This window comes from Marmota monax, unplaced genomic scaffold (genome assembly GCF_021218885.2).
Source record: "Marmota monax isolate L192 unplaced genomic scaffold, Marmota_monax_Labrador192_F-V1.1 WCK01_AAM20220418_F8-fsc00187, whole genome shotgun sequence".
NCBI classification, from domain to species: domain Eukaryota; kingdom Metazoa; phylum Chordata; class Mammalia; order Rodentia; family Sciuridae; genus Marmota; species Marmota monax.
This window is the reverse complement of record NW_026694837.1, coordinates 1,663,318-1,687,464: the sequence shown is the minus strand read 5'-3', so window position 1 is coordinate 1,687,464 and position 24,147 is coordinate 1,663,318. Positions and strand designations below refer to the sequence as shown.

Genomic DNA, 24,147 nt, shown 5'->3' with positions numbered 1-24,147 from the left:
GCCTACAGCTACTACCCAGTTAATCCCTATCAGGGTAATAACACACTGACTAGGTTAAGGCTTTCACAACACAATCAATTCACCTTTAAACTTTCTTGCATTGTCTTACACATAACTTTTGGAGAACACCTCATTGAAACCATAACAGATCATGTTAAGGCTCCAAACCAAGTCTCAATGTGAAATTTTAAAATACTGAAATCACATCATGTTTCTTCTCAGGCCACAACAGAATAAAATAAGAATGTAAAGTATATAAATATATGAAAAAAAATGACATGTTCCTAAATGATGAATGGGTATTTGAATAAATTAAAAAGGGAAATAAAAAAGTGTCTAGAAACAAATGAAAATGACAACACAACATGAAAATCTATGGGACACAACAAAAGCAGAACTGAGAATGAAGCTGACAGTAATATAATATTTTGTAACAAATTCATACAGCAACATGACAGATCTTAAATAAACCTAACAATGTATGTCAAGAACTTAGAAAAGTAAGAATAAATCCAAAATTAGTATAAGAAAGAAATAATAAAGATCACAATCCAAGAAAAAAATAAGAACTAAAAAAAAATACAAATGAAACAGCTTCTTGAGTGGATAAACAAAATTAAAAAAACCTTAGGTAAACTAACCAAGAAAAAAAAAAGACTCAAATAGAATCAAAGATGAAAAAGATTATAACTGAAACCACATAAATACAAAGATCATAAGAAACTAGAACAAATATACATGAAAAAATTGAAGAACCTAGAAGAAATGGATAAATTCCTAAACACATACAATATGCCAAAACTGAATAAAAATAAATAGAAAATCTAAATAGACCAATAATGAGTAATGAAATTAAAGCACAGGTGAAAATTTCCCATACTGCTAAATTCTAAGAAGCACTAATTCTAATTATTCTTAAATTACTCCAAATAAACAAAATGGAAGGAACTCTAGCAAACTTTTTTGATAGTAAAACCAGACAAAGACTTACAAGAACTATAACAAAAATGTAGTTTATCAGGCCTATATCGCTGATGAACATAGGTATAAAAATTCAATCAAATACTAGTCAACTGAATTCAAAAGCATATCAAAAATATCATATACCATGATCAAGTGGAATTCATCACAAGGATGGTCCAACACATGTAAACCAATAAATGTAATAAAACATATCCACAGAATGAAGGATAAAGTCCACCTAATACACATAGAAAAAGCATTTGAAAAGATTCTATATCTCTTCACAATAAAAACTCTTGAAAAATTGAATATGGAAGAAACATACCTCAACACAATAAATGATAAACTGAAAACCCCACAGCCCATATACTGAACACAGAAGAGTCCCAAGTGTTTCTTCTAAATCGGAACACTCTTATTTAACATAGAACTCAAATTCTTAGCAAGAGCAAGGAGGCAAGCGAAAGAAATAAGGGCATCCAGATTGGAAAGTATGATATGGTTTTAGACATAGAAAAACCTAAATACACTTAAAAATTTGTTGTAACTTATAAACAATTCAGTAAAGTTGCAGGAATACATTAACAAACAAAAAACTATCATTTTTATACCCCAATAATGAACTTGCTGAAAAAGAAAGCAATCTCCACAATAGCTACAAAAATATTCTGGAATAAATTTAATCAAGGAAGTAAAAACTCTACAATGAAAATGATAAAACTGATGAAAAAATTCTCTTTCTCTCTCTCTCTCTCACACACACACACACACACACACACACACACAAGATATCCCATGTTCACAGATTGGCAGAATATTATTAACATGATTATATGAACCAAAGTAAGCAATTCTCATTAAAATGCTAACAATTTTCTTCACAGAAACAGAAAAACAATCCTAACATTCATATGGATGCATAAAAGACCCAGAAGAGCCAAAGTGATCCTGAGGGGGAAAAAAATCCAAAGGAAGAGATATCATAATATCTGACTTCAGAACATACCACAAAGCTATAATAACCAAAACAGTAAGGAGCTGTCATAAAAACAGACATGTAGAGAATCCAGAAATTAATCCTATCTTTACACAGCCAACTGATTTTTGACAAAGGCACAAGAACATACAGTGGAGAAAAGATAGTGTGTTTAAAAAATGGTTCTAGAACAATTGGAGGTCATTTTGTAAGTGAAGTAAACCAGGCACAGATAGACAAAATACCACATTTTCGCACTCATTTATGGAAAGTAGTAGGTCAATTGCATAGAATAATGGAATGGAATAGTGGTCACTAAAGACTGGGAAGGATAGGGCAGAGGGAGGGAGGAAAGATAAGGACCAACAAAACCCAAGAGGAATTGGTTCTGGCTTTTCTAGCATATCAGCCTAACTATGGTTAAAACAATCTGTATTTCAAAATAACAAGAAGAGTACAAATTCCCAAATGCAAAAAAAAAAATTAATTAATGTTTGAAGACATGGAAATGCCTGTTACTCTGATTTGATAATTACATATTATTTATTTATATATATATATATATATATCAAATTGTTATAATGTACCCCATAAGGAGGTATAAATATTATGTCTAAATAAAAAACACTACCCTTTTATGATCAAGATAATGATAAGGAGGTACAAAAGACTCTTAATCTTAAAAAAAAAATTCAATTAACTTGAAAACCTCTCCAAATATCTTGCTTAGAGAGGATTTACCAGGGCTGTCAGGCTTTGGAGTCTTGCTAGAATTTTATCAGTTGTTATGCTGTTATGCAGTCCCCCTGCATCAGTTTATCAAGGGTAAGAAATCTAAGTTCATCACTCTCTCTCTCCATTCTTACACAGGGCTGTTTCTGCTGCAGATAGAAGCCTTCTGGATTGAAGCAAACACTAACTCCCAAGTCCACCTCCTAAGATTTGAGAACAGCATTCAGTGATTCCTCCAAAATCTTACAGGAATGGGGTAGAGGGTATCTTTCCACAACAGGAGGCAGGGGAGCTCCTGAACAGCCCCCAGCCACTGAGGCTTATGCCAAAGTAACACTTTGATGACCCTGAAGTTTTACATGTCACAATAGAAATGACAACCTTCAACATAACATTTAAAGCTCAGGGATGACTTTACATGTGGGAAATGGACCTAGCAGTAACGCCAGATTCTTCCCAAAGGAATATGATTGAAATGAGCTCTGCTCATGAAATGAGGTTTGGGGTAGGGGGAAATTGAGTCTTGGCTGAACTTACCTGAGAAATAACTAGGCTGAACCTTTCTAGAGTAGGCAAAATCGAATGATTCTCCTTAATACTGGATAGGTGTCTTTAAAATTAATTCACCTTCGCAGATGATTTAACTGAATTCTTCACAAATAACTAAAAAATTATGGGCTTACTTAACAAAGATGTTCAAGTAGCCAACTCTAATGAGAGAATCAAAGTTTAGATGACTCAGATTTCTGTAATGAGTCATTCCTATTCTAAAATAAAGAAGGAACAAACAATCATGTGTAATTAGTGAAGAACAATTTCAGCAAACCAATCTCCTAGAGTCCTACACCCTGAATCACTGCTTTTTCCTTTTGGTGTACAAAGGAGGTATGTTGTCTATGTAAGGCAACCATGGGAATGTCCCAAATTTGGTATCCTTTCCTGAGTAAGCAACTTTACAGGAAGATGAACAAAACTCATCTTTGTGTCAACTATGAATGTTTTTCTATTTGTGTTGTGAATATTTAACCAAATTTAAACACTGCTTGGTGTAAGGGTTTTCCAGAGGTCACATTCTCATGAAACTTTGCATCCTACTTACTTTCTTCTGCTGAATCCTACAAATGATTCCCAGTTCCACAACTTTACATACTCCTAGATAGTTAAACTCAGACTTTGACCAGAAACAGTTCGGACCCCCATCCACACTGAAAATTATAAATTAGTCAATAACACAATCAGATCTCCCCCCAAAAACTGGGTACTAACTGCCATGTGCCATGTCAGTTTTCTTTCTGATTTAATAAAACTCTATTCTCAATTACTAGTTGCTCTTCTGTGAATTTATTGAAAAGCTCAAACATCTGAGCTTCTCTCAAAGTCAGCAGTAAAGACGATACTTAATTTGTCAAAGACCAGTTGTAGTTCATAGGTTTGTTGTTTTTTTAATTGAGTATCAAGCTAGTTCCCAATTTTTGACATTTGTTTATTGACTAAGCTAAAAATTATGATTGGATAGGCAGACAGAGACTCTCTACTCGCTACACTGGGCATTCATAAGTGTGCATTTAAAATAAAAGGACTGTTTTCGTTTTCGTTGTTGTTGTTAACTCTGTGTGGATAAGCTAGAGAAAACATTTAACTATCAGATTTCTTTCTTTCTTAAAAATGGGTCATCGATTAGCAGATTTTAGGGAACACAAACTAGTATTAGAAAACGAGAGAGCTGGACACAGTGGCATGTGCATATAATCCCAGTTACTTGAGACAAGTAACTGGTTGAGACAAGAGGATTGTTCAAGGCCATTCAGGGCAACACAGTGGATAACCCCTTGAGGGCTGAAAAGAAGGCATTAATATTTATCTTAAGCATAAGAAGATAAATATGCAAAATGTATCTGATAGTCCCAAGTTAAATACTATTGTGTATATGTTATTTGTGCCATTAGCCTAAAAAGCATTAACTCTAGATAAAAACCATGTAAGTCCCCAAATTTGGACTTATATTTTATTCTCGCTCTTTTTTTTTTTTTTATAAATCTATAGTTTTATTAAGACAAAAACTGACAGTGTGTATGAAGTTTACATTTAAAGAAAAATCTCACAGAAACCTAATACATGCCTAAAAAGATTTTACAATGTAGCTCTAGATGCAGGTCTAGATGATATCAAGAACTTTGATTTCATGATTCAAGACAGCATTTTGGGTATCAGTTAATTCATAATATTTTTTTTCTTCAAAAAAAAAAATTAAAAAATGTGTTTAAAGTGAACCACTGCCCCAATATGAAAGCTAATCTCCTGAGACCAGGGCTTTTGAAACCACTCAACCTTTGAATTGACTAATGAAACTTGTGCTGTCAGTGACTGAACTCTGCCACTTATGGTTTCAGAGTTCAAAGTTTAAAAAGCAGAGTCTCCAACAGTTACCAACAGAGTGTGGGCCCTCCTCTTTCCCTACTCTTCCATTTCCTGTACCCCTTTGGCCCCTCCCCTAGTACTTTAGCCAGTGGCTTAGATGGACAAGCTGATTTTATTTATAAGTTCATAATTGGAAAAGAAAGGGTTTTTTGGTCTGATTGCAAGAATTAGCACCTCTAAGACAGAATAATCTGCCTGTGTATACTCTCCAATAAAAGACCTTCCCACCTCAGTCAGTTTCTATCTCCAGAATGGCAGCTTTGGTAACTTAGGAACTGGCTTAGTCCTTTGTGGGGAACAACATTAACTCAGGCAGGGAACACCTTGGCTTATAGGTTTCAGGCTTTCACAGCTTTTAAACAGTCTCTCACAGTCCTCATTTATGGTGCCAATGACTTTTTTTTTTTTTTTGAATAAGGTAAAATATTCTGGACATAGAACCAAATCATTAGTTACTCGTTCTTTCCATCGTTTCACCCAGTCAGGCCCCAAATTTTAAAGAAAATGATCTATGCATCTCCCTTCTTCCCTGCCTAATCCCTCCCACCCCAAATAATACACCAGTAACTACACACATGCTACGCTGTAAAAATGCAGAATTAACACTATTGGGAAGAAAGGCTGTGGGTTGTGGAGATGCTCTTTGAAGATCAACAGTATTTTTTGCCTTCCCACACACCCAATTCTGCAAATTTTGTTCTTCATAGAAGGCCCTTTGCTTTTCTCAATAAAGTGCAGAATGGGTTGCCTTGAAACACTTACCCCTTTCCCCTCCACTGGGATGGGTGTGCAAACTATACAGCTTGGAACGGCTTTAAAGCACTTGGGCTGCTGCAGGGCACAGACACTAGACTGTTTCTTCAAAGGACATCTTCTCAAGCCACCTTTATGGTGTCAAGACAAGTAGAACTCCTTCCCTCCCCACTTAAACCCACAGTCACAGGCGACAGGGGCTGGTACTCAGAAGAGTTAATTCTTGTCATCTTTTTTATCATCATCCTCCGAGGGGTAGGAATGCCACGTCAGCCTTTCCTCATAGAAGGATATGACAACCTGTGGGCACTTGACATTGGCTTCCTTGGCAGGGACCAGGTCAGCCTCATCAGAGTTTTTCCATTTCATCAGGAACATGAGCTCTCCACTGGAGTCTGTAGCTCCAATAATCCGCTCCGGCTCCAAATCCCGGGCAAAGCCCTGTGGCTTTTCAGACTCTTCTTTTTTCTCCTTTGATTTGCTCTCTTCTCCCTTATCTTCAGAATCCGAATCAGCTTTATGCTTGCCGCCCTCTGATTTGTCTGTCTCATGTGCTGTTTTCTGTGACTGTAGAAACTCAGCAATGAGGTGGGGACAATCCAGGTTCTCTTCTGGCTCCCATGTATTGTCCTCATCGGAGAAACCTTTCCACTTTAGGAGGTACTCCACTTTGCCCTTTACAACCCGACGATCGAGAACTTTTTCCACCACATATTCCTCTTCTTCTTCTTCTAGTACCTCCTCTACTTTCTTCTTATTTTGTTTTTTCCCCATAGCGCCCGCCAGCTTTCTGGTGTAAAGGGTGACGCTGCTCAGAGCAGCGCCCAAGAGTCCAGGAGGAATCGATGTCGCGCTACTGGCGCGTCGCGTCGGGCCAGCCGGGGGAGTGGCGCCCAGTAAAGCAACAAGCGGGGTGGCCACAGTCGAGCCCCTAGCTGTAGCAGTGTACAGCAGGCCCCAGCCAACAGCCCTCCCCTCTATATTTTATTCTCATTACCTTCCCTGATTCCTTTCTGCTTCTCAAAACTTAAATAAAAGCATAAGACTTTTGTTTTAGTCAGCTTTTTTACTGCTGTGATCAAAAGACCTGACAAAAACAATGTTAAGGAGGAACAGTTTATTTGGTGCTCATGGTCTCAGTCTATAAACGGACCACTCCACTGCTCTGGGGTGAAGATAAGGCTGAACATCAAGGTGGAAGGGTGTGATGGAGGAAAGCAGAGAGAGACATCCTCACCAGAGACAAGTATATACCCCAAAGGCATGCCCCCAGGGACCACCTCCTCCAGGTACACCCTATCTGCCTATAGTTACTACCAATTAATCCCAATCAGTGGATTAATGCACTGATTAGATTAAATCTCTCATAATCCAATCCTTTCACCTCTGAATGTTCTAGTATTATCTCAAACATGAGCTTCTGGGGGACACCTCATATCTAAACTATAACAACTTTCATTGTAGCAGGTTCCAAATTCCTTTACAAATACTTCATTTTACTCTGTGTAAACCACTGTGTGTTTGGTATTACAAAGGATACCAAGATAACTAAGACTATCTTTGGCTTAAAGTTTCCAATTTAACAATAATGTTTTAACTACCACAATAAAAGGAGCTGAGAAGCCATTTTTAAGGAGGAAAAGAGGAAGAAAATAAAGCATTTTATTTGCTTTTTGCTCAAAGGTTGAATCACAATATTTAACATTTAAAAAGGCATGAGATTTATGTATTTCTCAACACTGATTTTATAAAGTACTTTCATGTGTATATCTTATTTGAGGCATAACAAGTTAAAAGGTTGCATAGTCTTCTTTTTTTCAAATATTTATTTCTTAATTTTAGGTGGACACAATATCTTTACTTCATTTTTTTTATTAATGTGGTGCTGAGGATTGAACCCAGTGTCCCACGCATGCCAGGTGAGCGCACTACCACTTGAGCCACATCCCCAGCCTGCATATTCTTCTTTTTAAAGTGACATGATTAATGAGAGGTAGATTTAGGATTACATCTGGGGCCTGTATTATTTTCATTATACCATACTATTTTACTTTGAAACAAAACAACATTCCCCCCTCTCAGAAATCTGGTATAATGTAGTCCACCCAGATTACCACTCACACATATTCTCTCAGTCCTAGCAAGCTCAATTCTTGTTAAACTTCATTCAAAGGGTAAATTAAAATATTACTTCAAATTCAAACTCAATCATCCTTGCATAATACTTCCAAGTGCAGAGATGGACCCTGAATCTAAATCATCTTCAGTTTAGAGAGATTCTTAACTAATGCTTATAAGAACAGTATACAGAACATCATGTCCAGATCACTAGGGAATCTTTAAAAAAATAAGATGCTTTAGCTCTTCAGAGTCAATAGGTGTTTAATGTTTAGGTTTTAGAACATGTCTGAAGCACCCCAGGGTATATACAATGAGGGCTGAGAAGGTGGTAGAATGGATGCATATACCATTAAGAGGACCCCAAAACAGTTTTGTCAATAAATGGCATGCTTTCAGAATGTGTTATGATTATTCAGTAAACAATATTTCTTAACATCCTAATGTTGGTATCTAATGAACTTAATGCAGAAGAGATAGAAATTGTGTGTTTCACACTATGGCTTTTACCCAGACAGCAGATAGGTTACCTATATCTCTCATATTTCTTAGTTTCAGGCCATCTGTAGACTCCTTGTATTTTTCCTTTTCAGATGGTGAGATGTCACTATAAGGAGCTCAGCCTGACTGACTGGTGCTGAAATGTTTATTCATACCATAGAAAAAGAAATTTGGAAACTAAGCCTGCTAAACCAAGCTGAATAAACCCTTTGCTAGCTTCTAGAGTCAAGGCACAATAGAACTTTGGAATTAGGAAGTATCTTTGATAAATTTTCTAGCCCAATTATTAATTTAACAGATGAAAAACCTAATACTCAGAGACAGTGACCAGGAAGAGTCCAGGATTACTTAGCTTAGGATTCTTTATGGATGGTTCTGATTCTGCCCAGAGCTATGTGTTTAGCTTTTCTGGTCTTAATGAGGAAAACAGATATAAGATTTTTTTTTTTTTTTTTTTTTTTTTTTTTTTTAAATATTAAGAGCCCTTGGGAGCAGAACAAAGCTGAAGAGATCAGGGAGTGGGGTGGGGACTTAATGATGTCCTAACCAGTACAGCTGAGTAGTTAGAAGCTTTTTGTTCTGCTGTAGCTCTTCTGCTACATGATTGGCAGTCTGTGGAGAATCACTTCATTTCCCTGAGTAGTCAAAATAATAATTTTGGTAAATGGCTGAAATATCAAAATAATTAAGATAAAACTGGCTGAAAGGTTCTGTGGGAAATTTAAGCATCTTTAGTACATTCAAGGGGTGACAGTGAAGTCCCACTAAGGCTGTGTTCAGTGTCTGATTTAGGGTTGAGCAAATAATGTGGCCTATCTGTATCTGTTTTGGATTAAATCTAGCAGTAATAGGGACAATAAAAAGATCTGGGGCATATAGTCACCCTTTCCCAAACCACCATTAACTCTTAATTAAGTATAAGACAGATTCTGGATGACTTTTGGGCCACAGGAGCTATGCTGGTTACTGAAAGCCTGGGAGATTCCCCAATGCTCTTTTCCACTGCACAAGAGAGAAGACGGTGAGCACAAGGGTAGAGCTTCCTCAGTCCTGGCTCTGCTCTACTGGGAAGGATGGGGAGGGGGACAGCAGAGCAAAAGGCTTCCACCGGCCCTTATGAGATGTCTGGCTTACTGGAATACTCAGTTGAGTTGGGGCTAGAAAGGTAGGTGCTTTTCTAAATTTCATGTATAAATGCTGTTTCTTGAGTCAACTAAATTAGACCCCCTTTCTGTCCCACTCATTCCCAAGTTTCAAGTAAAACTTAGTAGTGCTTGTTAATTGGCCTTTTTCTTCCTCTCTTCTGGTGGCAAAACTGGAGACTAAACCAAAATTGGGTTGGTTGTCTCAAATTCCACAGCCCCCACACACTCAAATCAAGTCTGTCCTCTGTGGGTCTGATGGATTCAGTGTCCGGACCCTCTTCTGGCCCTTCTCTTGCTTAAGAGATGACCGTACCTTCAGAGACATATTGTTTTGCTTTTATACTATAACTCTTTGAGGCTCCGGAGCTTCATCAAAGCCATGCAATATCTTTTTAAAAGATAAAATGTGCTCCTATTCTTTGCTGCCCTGTGTCTGCATGTGGGCAAGAGATTTAATTATGAGGAGTAAAGCTGAATGTTGGTCTAACACTCTTAAAATCAAAGTGAGAATCATGACTGAATTGCATTAGCAAGCATATATACAAATAGGCGCATCTTGTTTGTAACACTGCCTGTGACTTTTTCCCTTTTGATAATTTCATTGTAACTCTGATATTTCAGAGAACCTAAATTGAACCATATGATGTATAGCACTATAACATGCAAAATTCTCAACAAACATTCTGTTCTGGGTACTTCCCCCATGTTATAAATACCCTGTGAGAATCATGGAGGGCTGTTTGTCCAAGAGCAGAGTCTTCATTTAATAACGGTGATGGAGCCCTGCCTCTTAAGTAGGAGGTACTTTCTGGCTGGCAGAATAGTGTTAACTCTCTTTATTCCAAGTAATGTGGAACCCACAAATCCTGAGGAACTTATGGCTTTATGCATGCTCCTCCCTCTCTGTCAGATTTTTACTTTATTAAAGAAAACTAACACTGGACTTTTATAAATTCTTGGGTTATTACCAAGAATTTTATTGTTTTGGCATTCTTAATACAAAAATCACTAAATTAAATTCAGTTATTAAAAATTACAATTTCTAATTGCCCAAATTATTTCAAATTATATGAGAGATGTTTTAATAAGGTTTCCCCCCTGTTCTTGTTAAGCAAAATAATTAAGTGGCTGATACAAACCATGTTGTACTTTAGAAAAAAAAGTTTTTTTTTAATAAATGTTATCTCTAGCAATTTTACAAGACTAAAAGTATATATACTTCCATGTATACATTATTCTTTCCATGATATTTTATATGTTTAAACACATCTACAGTTAATAATAGTTTAATGCCAATAATATTAAACATTAATTCAGCTACTTTATATCACAATCAAAATAAATAGGTTTAACAATAACTATTCTAAGCATTAAACATATACATAAATATATATGTACAAAATGCCAAACTGACAGGAGTTACTAAATGAAAAGTGATAATTTTGGGCGGGGGGGCAGGGCAAATGCTCAGTTCTAACAATTAAACCTCATTTCCCTTAATTGACCACAGCCTCCAGAAAGCACAGACTTGCTATTTTATTTATCTCTGTATGTCAAGGGTATAGTCAATAGTGAAGAAAAAACAATAACAATAAATAAACAAACAAAAAAAGCTAGGTGCTTAGTTGAATTCAGCAGCACACAAAAAAACGATCAAACACCATGATCAAGCTGGTTTCATTACAGGGATACAAGTCAATAAACATAGTATATCACACACATCAACAGAATGAAGGCTAAAATTCATGTGATTCACTCAATATATGCAGAAAAGGCATCTGATAAAATTCAACAACAGGTACAAAAGGATCATACCTCAACATATTAAAGGCTACATATAGGACAAACCTATAGCCAACCCAATATCACACGGAATGGGGAAAAGCTGAAAGCATTTCCTCTAACATCAGGAACAAGATGTGTGTGTGTAATTTCATTGCTCTTATTATAGTACAGCTAGTCTTAGCAAGAGCAATTAGGCAAGAGAAATAAAAGGCAAATCCAAATTAGAAAGGAAGAAGCTAAATTGTCCATGTTTGAAGCTACCATGATTTTTTTTTTTTTGAGGGGGTGGGAGGAACCAGGGATAGAACCAAGAAGTGTTTCACCCCTGAGCTATGTCCCTGGACCTTTTTATTTTTTATTTTGAGACAGAATCTTACTAAGTTGCTGAAGCTGACCTTGAATTTACAATCCTTCTGCCTCAGTCTTCCAAGTTACTGGGATTACAGACATGTGCCACCATGCCCAGCTGCTGTCATAATTTATACACAAAAAAACCCCACTTACTTCATCAAAAATCTATTAGAACTTATAAACAAATTCAGTAAAGTTGCAGGACACAAAATCAATGTAACATAAATCAGTAGCTTTTCATACACCAACAAGGAAGTTGCTGAGAAATTAATCAAAAAAGTAATTCTATTCACAACAACACAAAAAATAAAGTACCTAAAAATAAACTAAACTAAGGAAGTAAAAGTTCTCTACAATGAAAATTACAAAACCACCAATGAAAGAAACTGAAGACACTAAAAGATGAAAAGACCTCCCATGTTGATTGATTACATGAATTAATACTGTGAAAATACTACACAAAGTGTTGTCCCTATTATACAAAGTGATCTATATTCAATGTAATCCCAAACAAAATGCTAATGATTTTCTTCACAGAACTAGAACAAAGATCCTAAAGTCCATATGGAAGCAAAAAAGACCCTGAATATCCAAATCAATTTTAAGCAAAAAGAGCAAAACTAGAGGCATCACAATACCTGATTTTGAGACATACTACAGAAGCCACAGTAACAAAAACCAGCATAGTACTAGCAATAAAAACAGACAGACAAATGGAACAGAATGGAGAAGTAGGAAATAAACCCACACATCTACAGCCAACAGATTCTTGACAGAGATGTCAAAACACACGGGAGAAAGGGGATTCAACAAAAGGTGTGGGGAAATTGGGTTATCCATATGCAGAAGATAGAAATTTAACTTCTAGGGGGCTGGGGATGTGGCTCAAGCAGTAGCGCGCTCGCCTGGCATGCATGCGGCCCGGGTTCGATCCTCACCACCACAAACAAACAAAGATGTTGTGTCCGCCAAAAACTAAGAAACAAATATTAAAAAATTCTCTCTCTTAAAAAAAAAAAGAAATTTAACCTCTAGCTCTCACCCTGTACAAAAATCAACACAAAATGCATCAAAGACCTGAAACTGAAATTACTAGAAGAAAACATAAGGGAAACACTTCAAGAAGATATTGGTATAGCAACAATTTTCTGGACAGGAACCCAAAAGCTCAGGAAACAAAAGCAAAAATTGACAAATGGGATCACATCAAATTAAAAACCTTCTGCACAACAAAGCAAATAACAGAGGAGGAGGCAACCTCCTCTGGTATGGGAAAAAATTCTTGCCAACTCTGCATCTGACAGATGGGTACTAATTCACATTATATAAAGAACGCAAGAAACTTGAATAAAAATATAAATGACCAACAAATATAAGAAAAAATGCTCAATATTATTAGTCATCAGGGAAATGTAAATCAAAACTACAATGAAATGCCACCTCACCCCACTTAGACCGAATATTATAAAAACAAAAACAAAAACCCCCAACACCCCTCCCCCAAATGCTGAGAAGATGTGGAGAAAAAAGAAACTCTTACACATAATTGGTGGGAATAAAAATTAGTATAGCCACTATGGAGGTTCCTCAACAAACTAGAAACAGAATTACTATGATCAGCAATTCTAATCCCAGGTATATATCCAAGGAAATGAAATCAACATACCAAAGAGATAGCTGCACATACATGTTTATTACTGTGGCACTATTCAAAATAGCTAAGATGTGAAATCAGCCTAGGTGTTCATCAACAGATAAATGAATAAATAAAATATGGAATATACACACAATGGAGTATTATTCATCCATAAACAAAAATGAAATCCTGTCATTTGCAGCAAGGGTAGTTGGACATATACACTGTATGCATGTATGCAAGTATCACAATGAATGCCGTTAATACATACAATTGGTATGTGGTAACGAAACACATGATCTGCTTAAAAATCATTTCATGAATTAATGAATCTGATGAGTGGATAGGTTAGTTTTCTCTGGAAAATAACGAGAAATTCTAATGTGTTCATTATAAGAGCAGGAGATGGGTTAGTCTCAGTTCCTAAAAATTAAGCTTAGGCCACACATCATTTTGAAAGATAATTATCAGCAGCAGTTGTTATGGGGAGGAATAAAGAGACTGATAATCTAATCACTAACAATGATTCAAAGAAAACAGTTAATCTCATGTTAGGTCTCAGGTTTCCACTGGGAGCATTTCTGGGCTTCTCTTTAAGGTCTGTCAGGATTGAAAACTTACACATCAATCTGGACAACTGCCTTGTTTGCCAGAGAAAGAGTATTTAAGTTATCTAAAATACCACTATCAGTCTAAACATTTTAGGTTCTAATACTGAAAACTGTAATTAAGTTTATAGTAGATAATTACCTTTTTTTTCTTTTAACAATACTGGTCTTGAGGTCATGTAACTCAATTGAATTTTCAAGGTCTTAGACAATGATACAAGACAAAAAGATAAATACTGCCTCAATGGCTTTTGCCACATCAAAAAATGACAACATAGGGCTGGGTCTGTAGCTTAGTGGCAGAGCACTTGCCTAGCACATGTGAGGCACTGGGTTCACTCCTTTGAACCACTAAAAATAAACAAATAAAATATAGGTATTGTCTAGCTACAACTACCAAAAATAAAAAATTTAAAAAAATGACAACATAAGGAATAGGAACATGCATAGCAATAGCTCTTTGTGAATGGGTGAAACGAATTTTATTGAATAGCAAATAAATTATAATTAAGGTTCTTAAGAATGAGACAATGAATACTAAAAATTATGACAGAATCATCAGGAGTAGTAGTTAATATCACAACCTATTCTTTTAAATCACTGCTTTAGGGCCTGATAGAAATTCTTTATATGAAATTAGAATATTCCTTCTTGGTATTTATTTGAAAATTGAACATTTGTGAACCGACAATGGAAAGGCATACCTCTTCCATGCCTGTGTGAGATTATATATATATACACACACACACACATATACATACATATATGTATGTATGTATGTATATATATGTGTGTGTGTGTGTGTGTGTATATATATATATATATATATTTTTTTTTTTTTTTTGGTACTGGGGATTGAACTCAGGGACACTTGACCACTGAGCCACATCCCCAGCCCCATTTTTATATTTTATTTAGAGACAAAGTCTCACTGTTGATTAGCACCTTGCTTTTTTAAGGCGGCTTTGAACTCGAGATCCTTCCGCCTCAGCCTCCTGAGCCGCTGGGATTACAGGCACATACCATTGCGCCTGGCATTATACACCTGTATTTCTATAACAGAGTTGTATTAATGAAATTTGCCATGTAAGTTTACAATATACCAAAGCCATTATGAAAATTTACCTCCAAACTGTCATAAGTAATCAAAAGAGCTTCTTATCCCTTGTGAAAGATTAATTTGAACAGAACTATCATGTTAGTAGAGGAGGGGGATGAAGAAGGGGGGAGAAGGGGAGGGACAGAGGAGGTACAGGGAAATGAAATGGAACAAATATTTCATCCATGTGTGATTATGTCAAAATGAAGCCCACTATTATGTATAGTTATGATGCACTAATAAGAACACAAAAAATCTAATCATACTGAGATATGAAGCCATCCTAAGTCAGATATATTGTTTATGCAGTAAAGTACTCATTTTATTGTGTGTTGCTTTAATTAATGTTAAAAAGTGAGCATTTAGGGTCACAGAAATTAAGGTCAGGTACTAGCCTAGATCCCTGTCATATTATTGTCCAAATCAAGTATTTACTGGTCATATTGTCTCTCGAAAACTGTGAAAGGTTTAGATTTAGCACATAAAAAAATACTCCTAGTTTCACTATTAATAGAAGTTATTACAATTAAACATACTTTTACAGACATTTGGTTTTCATAGTTAATGGCTAAAATAAAATAGATCTTTAGTAGGCCTATGCAGAATTAAGTACCAATTCTAGAGAATTAGGAAGTCAGTTGATACTCTTCTTCCAAACTAGCTGGCAAAAGTTGAAATCAGTCGTCCTTATGAAAGAATGTGTCTGTTATATTTCAACAACTCTTACCATGATTTCTTGAGGGCTGGCTGAATGAATTCTACCTTTATGTATTCTATTCATGTGACACTCAAATGAAATATAAACGGGCATTCTATAAAATACAGCCTCAGGATGTATATTCTTTATACTTAAATTATTCAATGAATCATTTCAACTAGGTTTTAGGAGAGGAGAAGGAAAGCGATTCTACGAATGGACCTTTCTCTACCCCTCCAGTTAATTTGGTGGTGGCAGTGACTAGGTAGACTGGGTCGCACCAGTTTCAGGACCCACCACCTCCTGTGCATGCAGCCAGACTCCTGCTCACCGGAGCTGTGGGAGGTGAGAGGAGGGAAGTTCATGGAGAAGTAGTTGCCAAGAGAAAAGATGGGAGGAGGGGGAAAACTAAAGAAATAATATAGTATTTCAATCAAAGTCTAAAATTTATAAAAGTGGTTTTGGTCTCCATATAACAAAAATATTTATTCAAGAAACTCCTACTCGGGTGTGAACATCCTACTTCTGGTGGGATTTTGATTGGCAAAGGACTGTGAAAGAGTGGAAGCTAATACAGAACATGTCTATAAACAAATTTATTTAGTTAGTACAGATTGACACATTCACTAGAGGATTTCAGCAATTACATGTGTAAAACTATTTCCTATAGTGGTTTCCTTTTGTGATTTTGCTAATTTATTCAATCTAGGCCATTTTCATGCATTCTCTATTATAAGCCATTTAGCCACCCAGGCTGAAATGAACATAAGGAGAACTCTGTCTTCTTTCCAATTCTTCATATAAACATAATTATATGGTGATATTAAAGAGTCAGACTTCTAATGAAAGAAAGGCCAGTAAGGTTATAATATCTTAAAACATGATGTTGTCATCTAACTTTGGAGAAATTTGGAGTTTGGATATAATACAGATGAAAGTATTTGGTAAAACACAAGCCTGTATTAAGTGGGAGGTGTCTGTAGTTAATATTGTATTATTTTTAATTCAATTATAACAACATATAACAAAATCTATCGAAGACAGTTGTGAATCACCAACCTTGCCCTAGAACATGGGTGGGTTATCCAGGTAAAGCATGGCAGGGTCTTGCTATTCAAGGGCAGAGGGATTCCGGAGAGCTGGTGCTGAGTGACAAGTTTCTAAAATTTCTAATCTGGATTCTCTAATCTTTAGTCCACCTGAGAGTTCTTTGTGTGGAGTGCAGAAAGGTAAGATGAGATGATACCAAAGACTAACTCTCTGACCACTCTCAGTTTTGCTCACAATCAATCCTACTTGTGAAAACAAGACAACTTCTATTATAAATGAGCAGGTGGAAGGGAGATATGCCATTATTTTATTGTTCTAGACATAGGTTATAATTGAGATTTTTTCAAAGATGTTGAAAATTTATTGATATCACTTTAATGAGTCAAAGTTGATTTCTTTTTTCTTTTTAATTATTTGTTTCACATAATAATGGATCTTACACTGGCACTAATTTTATTTATAAGTAATGTCTTGATATAATGGTAATCAGATGGTATTGTAAGTATTCTCCAGAAAGACATATTGAGTCCTAATCTCCAGAACTTGTGGATGCTATCTTGTTTGAAAATAGGTCTTTGCAAATGTAACCAGATTAAGATGTAGGATGGGTCCTGATCAAATGACTGGTGTCCTTTTAAGAGGAGACAGAAATGCCATTATAAAGATACAGGCAGAGACTGGAGTGATTTCATCTACAAGCCAGGTTTATACTAAGAACTGCCAGTAATCACCAAAAGGGAAAATATGAAACAGAACCCTCAGGAGGAACCAAACCTGCTGACATCTTGATTTCAGACTTCTGGCCTCTGGAATTGTGGGACAATAAATTTCTGTTGTTGTATCCCATCTAATTTGTGGTATTTTGTTACAACAGTCCTAGAAAACTAATACAGATGGTAACACACTTACTTATACTATTTTCTAGTACAGATTTGTGTATTATGAAAAAAGCCATTTAGTTTTAATCCAAATAGCCTGGAATCTAGGGCCACTGCTCAAGTCTTCAAAAACCTGAATCAGCCCAGGAAGTAGAATTGGTTGCTTTTGGGATTGACACGGTCAAAATGAGATTGGTTCTGCTTCCAACCTGCCAGGAAATTTTCCCTTTCTGGCTTTCATAGCAAGTACAGGAGTACCACTGTTACTTGAAACAAAGACTGGCCCCAAAGTGTACTTTTAGAAATGCTTTCCTAAATGACAAACCTAGAATGGGAAAACTTAAGATGATCTCCTCAAGACTGTGGCCGTTTCACTTAAGACACTGTATGAAAGTACAAGAAAAGATGACATCAAGTATTGGCCTTTAAAGGAAAAAGCCTATAGTATTTTAAAAGTCAGGTTCCTGATAATGGACTTCACAACACAATCCTTTTGTTGTAGTGTTAACTAAGAAAGAGAAACTTACTTTATTTTTGGCCTAGTAAATCCTAGGATCAGTAACCTCCATCTTTATAATGTATGAAGGAATATTAGAAAACATATTGTGGTGAAAAAATTTGTCTCTGAGGAAATATAAGCTAAATGTTAAGGACACGTGGGATTAGTAGTTGTACTTCTGGGAGCCAATGACTGAGAAAATATGTACCATATTTTACTGTATAATCATTTTACCCTGTTTTTTTTTCAGTCCAAAGATTGGTTTACAATGTTTCACTGCGTAATTGTCACATGGTATAATTCTATTCGCAGGCCACTTACAAGGCAAACAGAGCAGCAATGTCTTTACCAGGGGCATATGGATGTGCATTTTTTTCTTGTGCCCTATAAGGCAAGAATTTTCAGAAAATACACATTGTGAACATATTGCCAAAAGCTAACTTGCATGGGTTGTTTAGAGAGATGCAGTACTAATAGTAAACACATCTAAAGCTGAGGACCACATCAGATAACGAAACCAATGATAGTGGCGCAGAAACTTTGAACATGGAAGATTAAATTTTGTAAGTCCACACATCACAAAATTGCAATAAATTCTCAAGTATATTTCAATTATATGAATAACATACAAATCAATAACAACTAAGTGTTTTAGATTTGAAGAATATTTCCTAAACTGTCACAAAGACATAATGTGCATTGATTTATTATTTCATTTTAATGTATATTCACTAGTATTCCATGTATCCTAGTCTTGCACCAAAAAGAGTTCAGTACTAAATGATTTTCCAGTAATACCAGCACAATTAAAAAAAAAAGTTTCACATAATGGTCACACCCCAATATTTTTTGCAAAAACAGAAAACAAAAACCCCCCCAAAACCAAAACACACAACACCAAAACTCCCCCAAACTTGGCATAAAATCCACAATGATTATGCAGTGAAATATAGTAATGATCAAAAGCCTTCAGTCATGTGTTCTTCATTAATCATAACAGCATCCACGTACCACTAAAAAACATTAAGACATCAATTCTTCTCTCTGCAGAAAAACTCAATGTGCATCTGGGTCTGGGGATGTGCCATTCTAACTCTGGGACTCTTGAGGAACTTAGGGTCACAGGTTTGGAATGCCTTCCTGGCTTACAAATGTTTATTCATTAACTCAAAAGCATTTATTAACTGCCTATAATATGCCAGGCATTGTTCTAAGTATGAGGATACATCATGAACACACTAAATCTTCCTTTCTAGTGGGCTGACACCCCCACACCCATACTGTAGTGGCAATAAATGTTATAAAGACAAATAAGGAAAGGCGAGATGATAGAGAGAGATGGGGGGAGTGTTGCCTCACCTATCTTCCTTCTAACATTTTTATTTTGCTGTGTATGTTCTCTGTGAAAGGCACACAGTGAAACAGTCATGGTTTTTATTAGACAGAGTCTCACTTTGGGCCAGGGGGTGGTGGTGGTGGGAAATACAAAAACATACAGGTGTATGTGTGCACTCATGTGTGTACATGTATAATCATGCACAGTAAAGCCTTAAAAGACAATCTTTTTAAGAATGATGGTCACAACCCTACTCAGACCCAAGAAAGTGACAAAGCCATGACTTCAAACCAAAAAAGGAAGTATAACTAATAGTCAGTGGTTTTGCTAATGCTCTCATTGGCAAGTGCTAAGTGTTGGTGCTAACAATAGAGCTATTGGTTTATTTATATTTGCAAATAATAAACCACTTTCCAACCAATTCTCTCATTTTCTTTTGTAACCTCTAAAGACAATTCAGTGGTTAAATTATCTTTCCTCAGAAAAGGCTAGTTTAAGTGATATATTTCCCTCACAAAGTCCTTTAAACCAATCCCATCAGTACTGTGAAGGTACCTGAAGGAGACTGTATACATATTCAGGGCACTCATCTGAAGTCCTTAGATACAGCAGCACAGAAATATTATCTTAACCAGTATCTCAAAGGCCTTCATGTAGTATACATGACCTACTACTTCCTTCATTCTGAGATTCTTATAGGGAGCTCATCTACCCATGAGAAATAATACAAACTTTTTTTGCAGTACTAGAGATTGAACCCAGGAGCACTCTTTCACTGAGCTACCTTTCCAGCTCTTTTTGAGACAGGGTTTCGCTAAGTTGCTGAGGCTAGCCTCAAACTTGTGATCCTCCTGCCTCTGTCTCTTGAGTCTCTGGGATTACAGGTATCTGCCACCCTGTCTACCTCTCATATGAACTCTTTCAAAAAGAAACAGGGTTTTAATAACTGTTAAGAAGGCTAGGCCATGGGTAAAGCCTTATGAAAGTAGCTTGGGTTTAGAAATAAATGTGGAAGTTCTACTTCTTCTACAAAAGTACCTGTCAGGACACAAGATCATGAGGCTGGCCAGTGCTGCCTAACTGCCTGGGGATCATTACAATACAAGGAATGAATGTAAAGAGGTGAGAAAGAAATTACCACCTACAAATTATTCAAAGATTTTTCACGGTGTCATATACTATAATATAAAGATAAAAATATTTTTAAACACTGGTGATTTAAGATTAGCTTGATGGTTCTTGCTTTGACACAAGGGGACATGATTACTATGTGGTGAAAGAAAGGCCTGTTTATCCAATCTCTTGTGAGACAGAAGGGTACAATTCACTGCATTACTATCCACCAGCAAAAGGTTATGGAGGCAACTGTGAACATGGTTACATCAGTATGAACCATACTCAATGTTAAATGATGTCACATTTTGGGTGGGAGAAAGACACTGCTCAATAAGAAAGACATGTCAACTGCCTTTTGAAAAGAAACATATTATTATGTGGAAGGGAATTATTATCTAGGCACATTATAGTCACCCAAATGACAAGGTGGATTGGATAAAAAAGTATACAATATTGCTAAAATTTTAGAAATATTAAGAAATAAAAGCCTAGTTTCAGGACAGATAGAATTTGGTGTTCTAAAAAAATTTGATAGCATCAAATTATATCACTGCTCTAATGATATAGAGAAACAGGAAATCCAAGATGGCAGGCCAGAGGGAGGCAGCATTCTGTGTCTCTCCGTGACCCGGGTCTCAACTAGTGGGAATACTGCTTTGCTGAGAGTGATAGAGAACCCCTCCACAGCTGATCCCGCACAGGAATCATAGTCACGGGGCCTCAGAGTTAGAAAAGTTCTGCTAACTCCCGACTACTTGCCCACGCAGTTCTCGTGGGTGACTTAGCGGGACCGCCAGCATCAGCACCAGCGCAGAATTCCCAGCCCCTGCTCCCATGAAGGACCCCTGCGCAGGAACTCTGGCCACCACTCCCGTGAGGACCCCCATCTACTAATGTGGGGCTCTCCCAGTCGCCTCCATCTTGGGACTCGGCAGCTACTGCCATAGTCCCCTACTTGAGGTAGCCTGCCTGCACCTGGGGATATCACAGGCTCTGAAGAAAGCCAACAGCGGCAGCACTACAAACCACAGAGCTCATCTGTGATCGTATCCTACAATGCCATCGCCTGGCTTTCCTGACCTGGCCCGACACCCCATCGCTGAAAGCAGCAGCTTCCATCTTAGGTCACCTCCATCACCATCTTTAGTGGGGCCAACTATCAGTTGGGAACACCGGATAGCCAGGTACCCAGTTTTCTAATTCCCCTAATCCCCAGCAGCCATTAACTCAGCAGAGTGCCCAATTTTAAAAACAGCTCTCTGTGACAGGTGAGCAGCCACCAGAGTGCAACACACAAGACCCCGGAGAGAAGGGTTCCTGATTAGGAAGTAGAAAGGAGAGGGTGAGGGAGATATACTTTAGAGACTAATTTAGAGGGCAGGAACTGTAAGGTCTACAGGCAAGAGGAGGAGATAAGACCCAGTGCCCACATCACAGGAGCAGAGCCCAAAGGAGATCCTTAAGGTGCAGTTTCCCAACAGGATCGGCAGGTACCATACCCCACTTCCAGGTGCCCTGCACCCAAGACCAACCCTCACACCCTGGTAACCCCCACCATTCCTGAGGGCTGAGATACCAACTAAGAACAGACAACCCTACTTATTGGATGAGAAGGGAAGCAGGAAAGATAATGATCTCCAACCAAACAATCCTTGTTTCTATAGGGTCTTGATTTAACATCTGAGCAGCAATCTTAAATGTTAACCGCCACCTTATGAGAAAAGTTTCACTTTTCTGTACTTCCTCTTACCTGAACTCCCCCCACTCCCTTTAGTGACCTACTCCATGTTACCAAACCCTAAGCCAATCCCAGAAGGACACGACCCCTTGACTCTGGAAAGCCCCATGGTGCCATCGACCTAAACCCATCCCATGCTATTCCCACACATCTAGCTCTGGTGGCAAGCACTCCAATAAGAAAGACATGTCAACTGCCTTTTGAAAAGAAACATATTATTATGTGGAAGGGAATTATTATCTAGGCACATTATAGTCACCCAAATGACAAGGTGGATTGGATAAAAAAGTATACAATATTGCTAAAATTTTAGAAATATTAAGAAATAAAAGCCTAGTTTCAGGACAGTGACTGTGATTCCTGTGCGGGATCAGCTGTGGAGGGGTTCTCTATCACTCTCAGCAAAGCAGTATTCCCACTAGTTGAGACCCGGGTCACGGAGAGACACAGAATGCTGCCTCCCTCTGGCCTGCCATCTTGGATTTCCTGTTTCTCTATATCATTAGAGCAGTGATATAATTTGATGCTATCAAGATTTTTTTAGAACACCATAGCACCACAGCTACAACTTCAAGTCCCCACCCCACAAAAGCTCAATACCCCAACATCTCCAGGCCCCTCTCCTCTCTACAGAGAGATGGCCTTTATTTGTCAGCTTTGACAAATGAACTTTTGTGGGGATATCTGCCTGGTCTCCATCCTTCATTTCTTGCTCCCTGGTCTCTTGCTTTCTTTCCTTTCAGTTTCTTCCTTCGAGATTTTTTTTTCTGTTTCCCCCCTCTTTATTCTCCCGCCCTCACATCCCCAACATATGTGAAACCAAGTACTTTGCATAAATTAGGATTTTGAGGACTGAGATGACTGAATAGTATATTATTATAGTTGTGTGGTATATTCTTTTTTTCTCTCCAATTTTTACTATTTTAACATTTTTTAAAATTTTTCTTAATATATGTGTGTATATCTCTACTGTCTTCCCTTTTACTTGCCTACCCAAAATTACTACCTCTCTATTCTGCTACTAACCTTCTTCTTTAGATTTCTCTTTCACACTTCCTAAGATAGTATAACTCTATATCCTCATCTCATACCGCCTCAGCATATCTTCCTACACCTCACCCCCAGTTCTTTGTCCACCTCAGAAACTGTAAAGCCTTTTATAAACCCACTGATAATATTGTAGATAATAATTGAATTCACCATTTCAGTACATTGTGACCCAACTGTAAACATCTTAATAACAACTATTTGTTTTTAGGTTGTATTTTGTTTATGTTGGGATCTGTTAACATTGTCCTTCCCCTCAAAGGTACTGGAACCCTATAGGGGCACTATAAGCCTATACGGTAAAAACGGTAATGCCTCGGAACCACAGAGCTAGAAAGGAAGACATACAGCAACATGAAAAGACAAGGGAAGACAGTGCCCTAAACAAATCAGGATACCACATTATCCTTAGCCAGCACAGCAGATAAAATGACAGAGAAGGAGTTAAGGATGTACATAATTAAAATGTTCTGTGAATTAAAGGATGATATAAGAGAGGAAATACAGGCAGTAAAAGATCATTTTGACAAATAGCTACATAACCAAATACAGGAAGCAAAAGATTATTTCAATAGGGAGATAGAGGTTCTAAAGAAAAACCAAACAGAAATCCTTGAAATGAAAGAAACAATAAACCAAATTAAAAGCTCAACTGAAAGTATCACCCACAGATTAGACCACTTAGAAGACAGGACCTCAGA

At 37.1% G+C, this 24,147-nt stretch overlaps 2 protein-coding genes across 6 annotated transcripts in view; both read right to left on the bottom strand.

Annotated features, from left to right (window-relative positions):
- Supt3h (SPT3 homolog, SAGA and STAGA complex component) overlaps nucleotides 1-24,147 on the bottom strand; it is a 468,296-nt gene that overhangs the window by 13,242 nt on the left and 430,907 nt on the right. The gene's annotated exons all lie outside the window — the stretch shown is intronic.
- Nucleotides 4,579-6,807, bottom strand: LOC124080279 (chromobox protein homolog 1-like). The gene has a single exon (XM_046426147.2). The coding sequence runs from the start codon at nucleotides 6,614-6,616 to the stop codon at nucleotides 6,059-6,061; it is 558 nt and encodes a 185-aa protein (XP_046282103.1). The 5' UTR covers nucleotides 6,617-6,807; the 3' UTR covers nucleotides 4,579-6,058.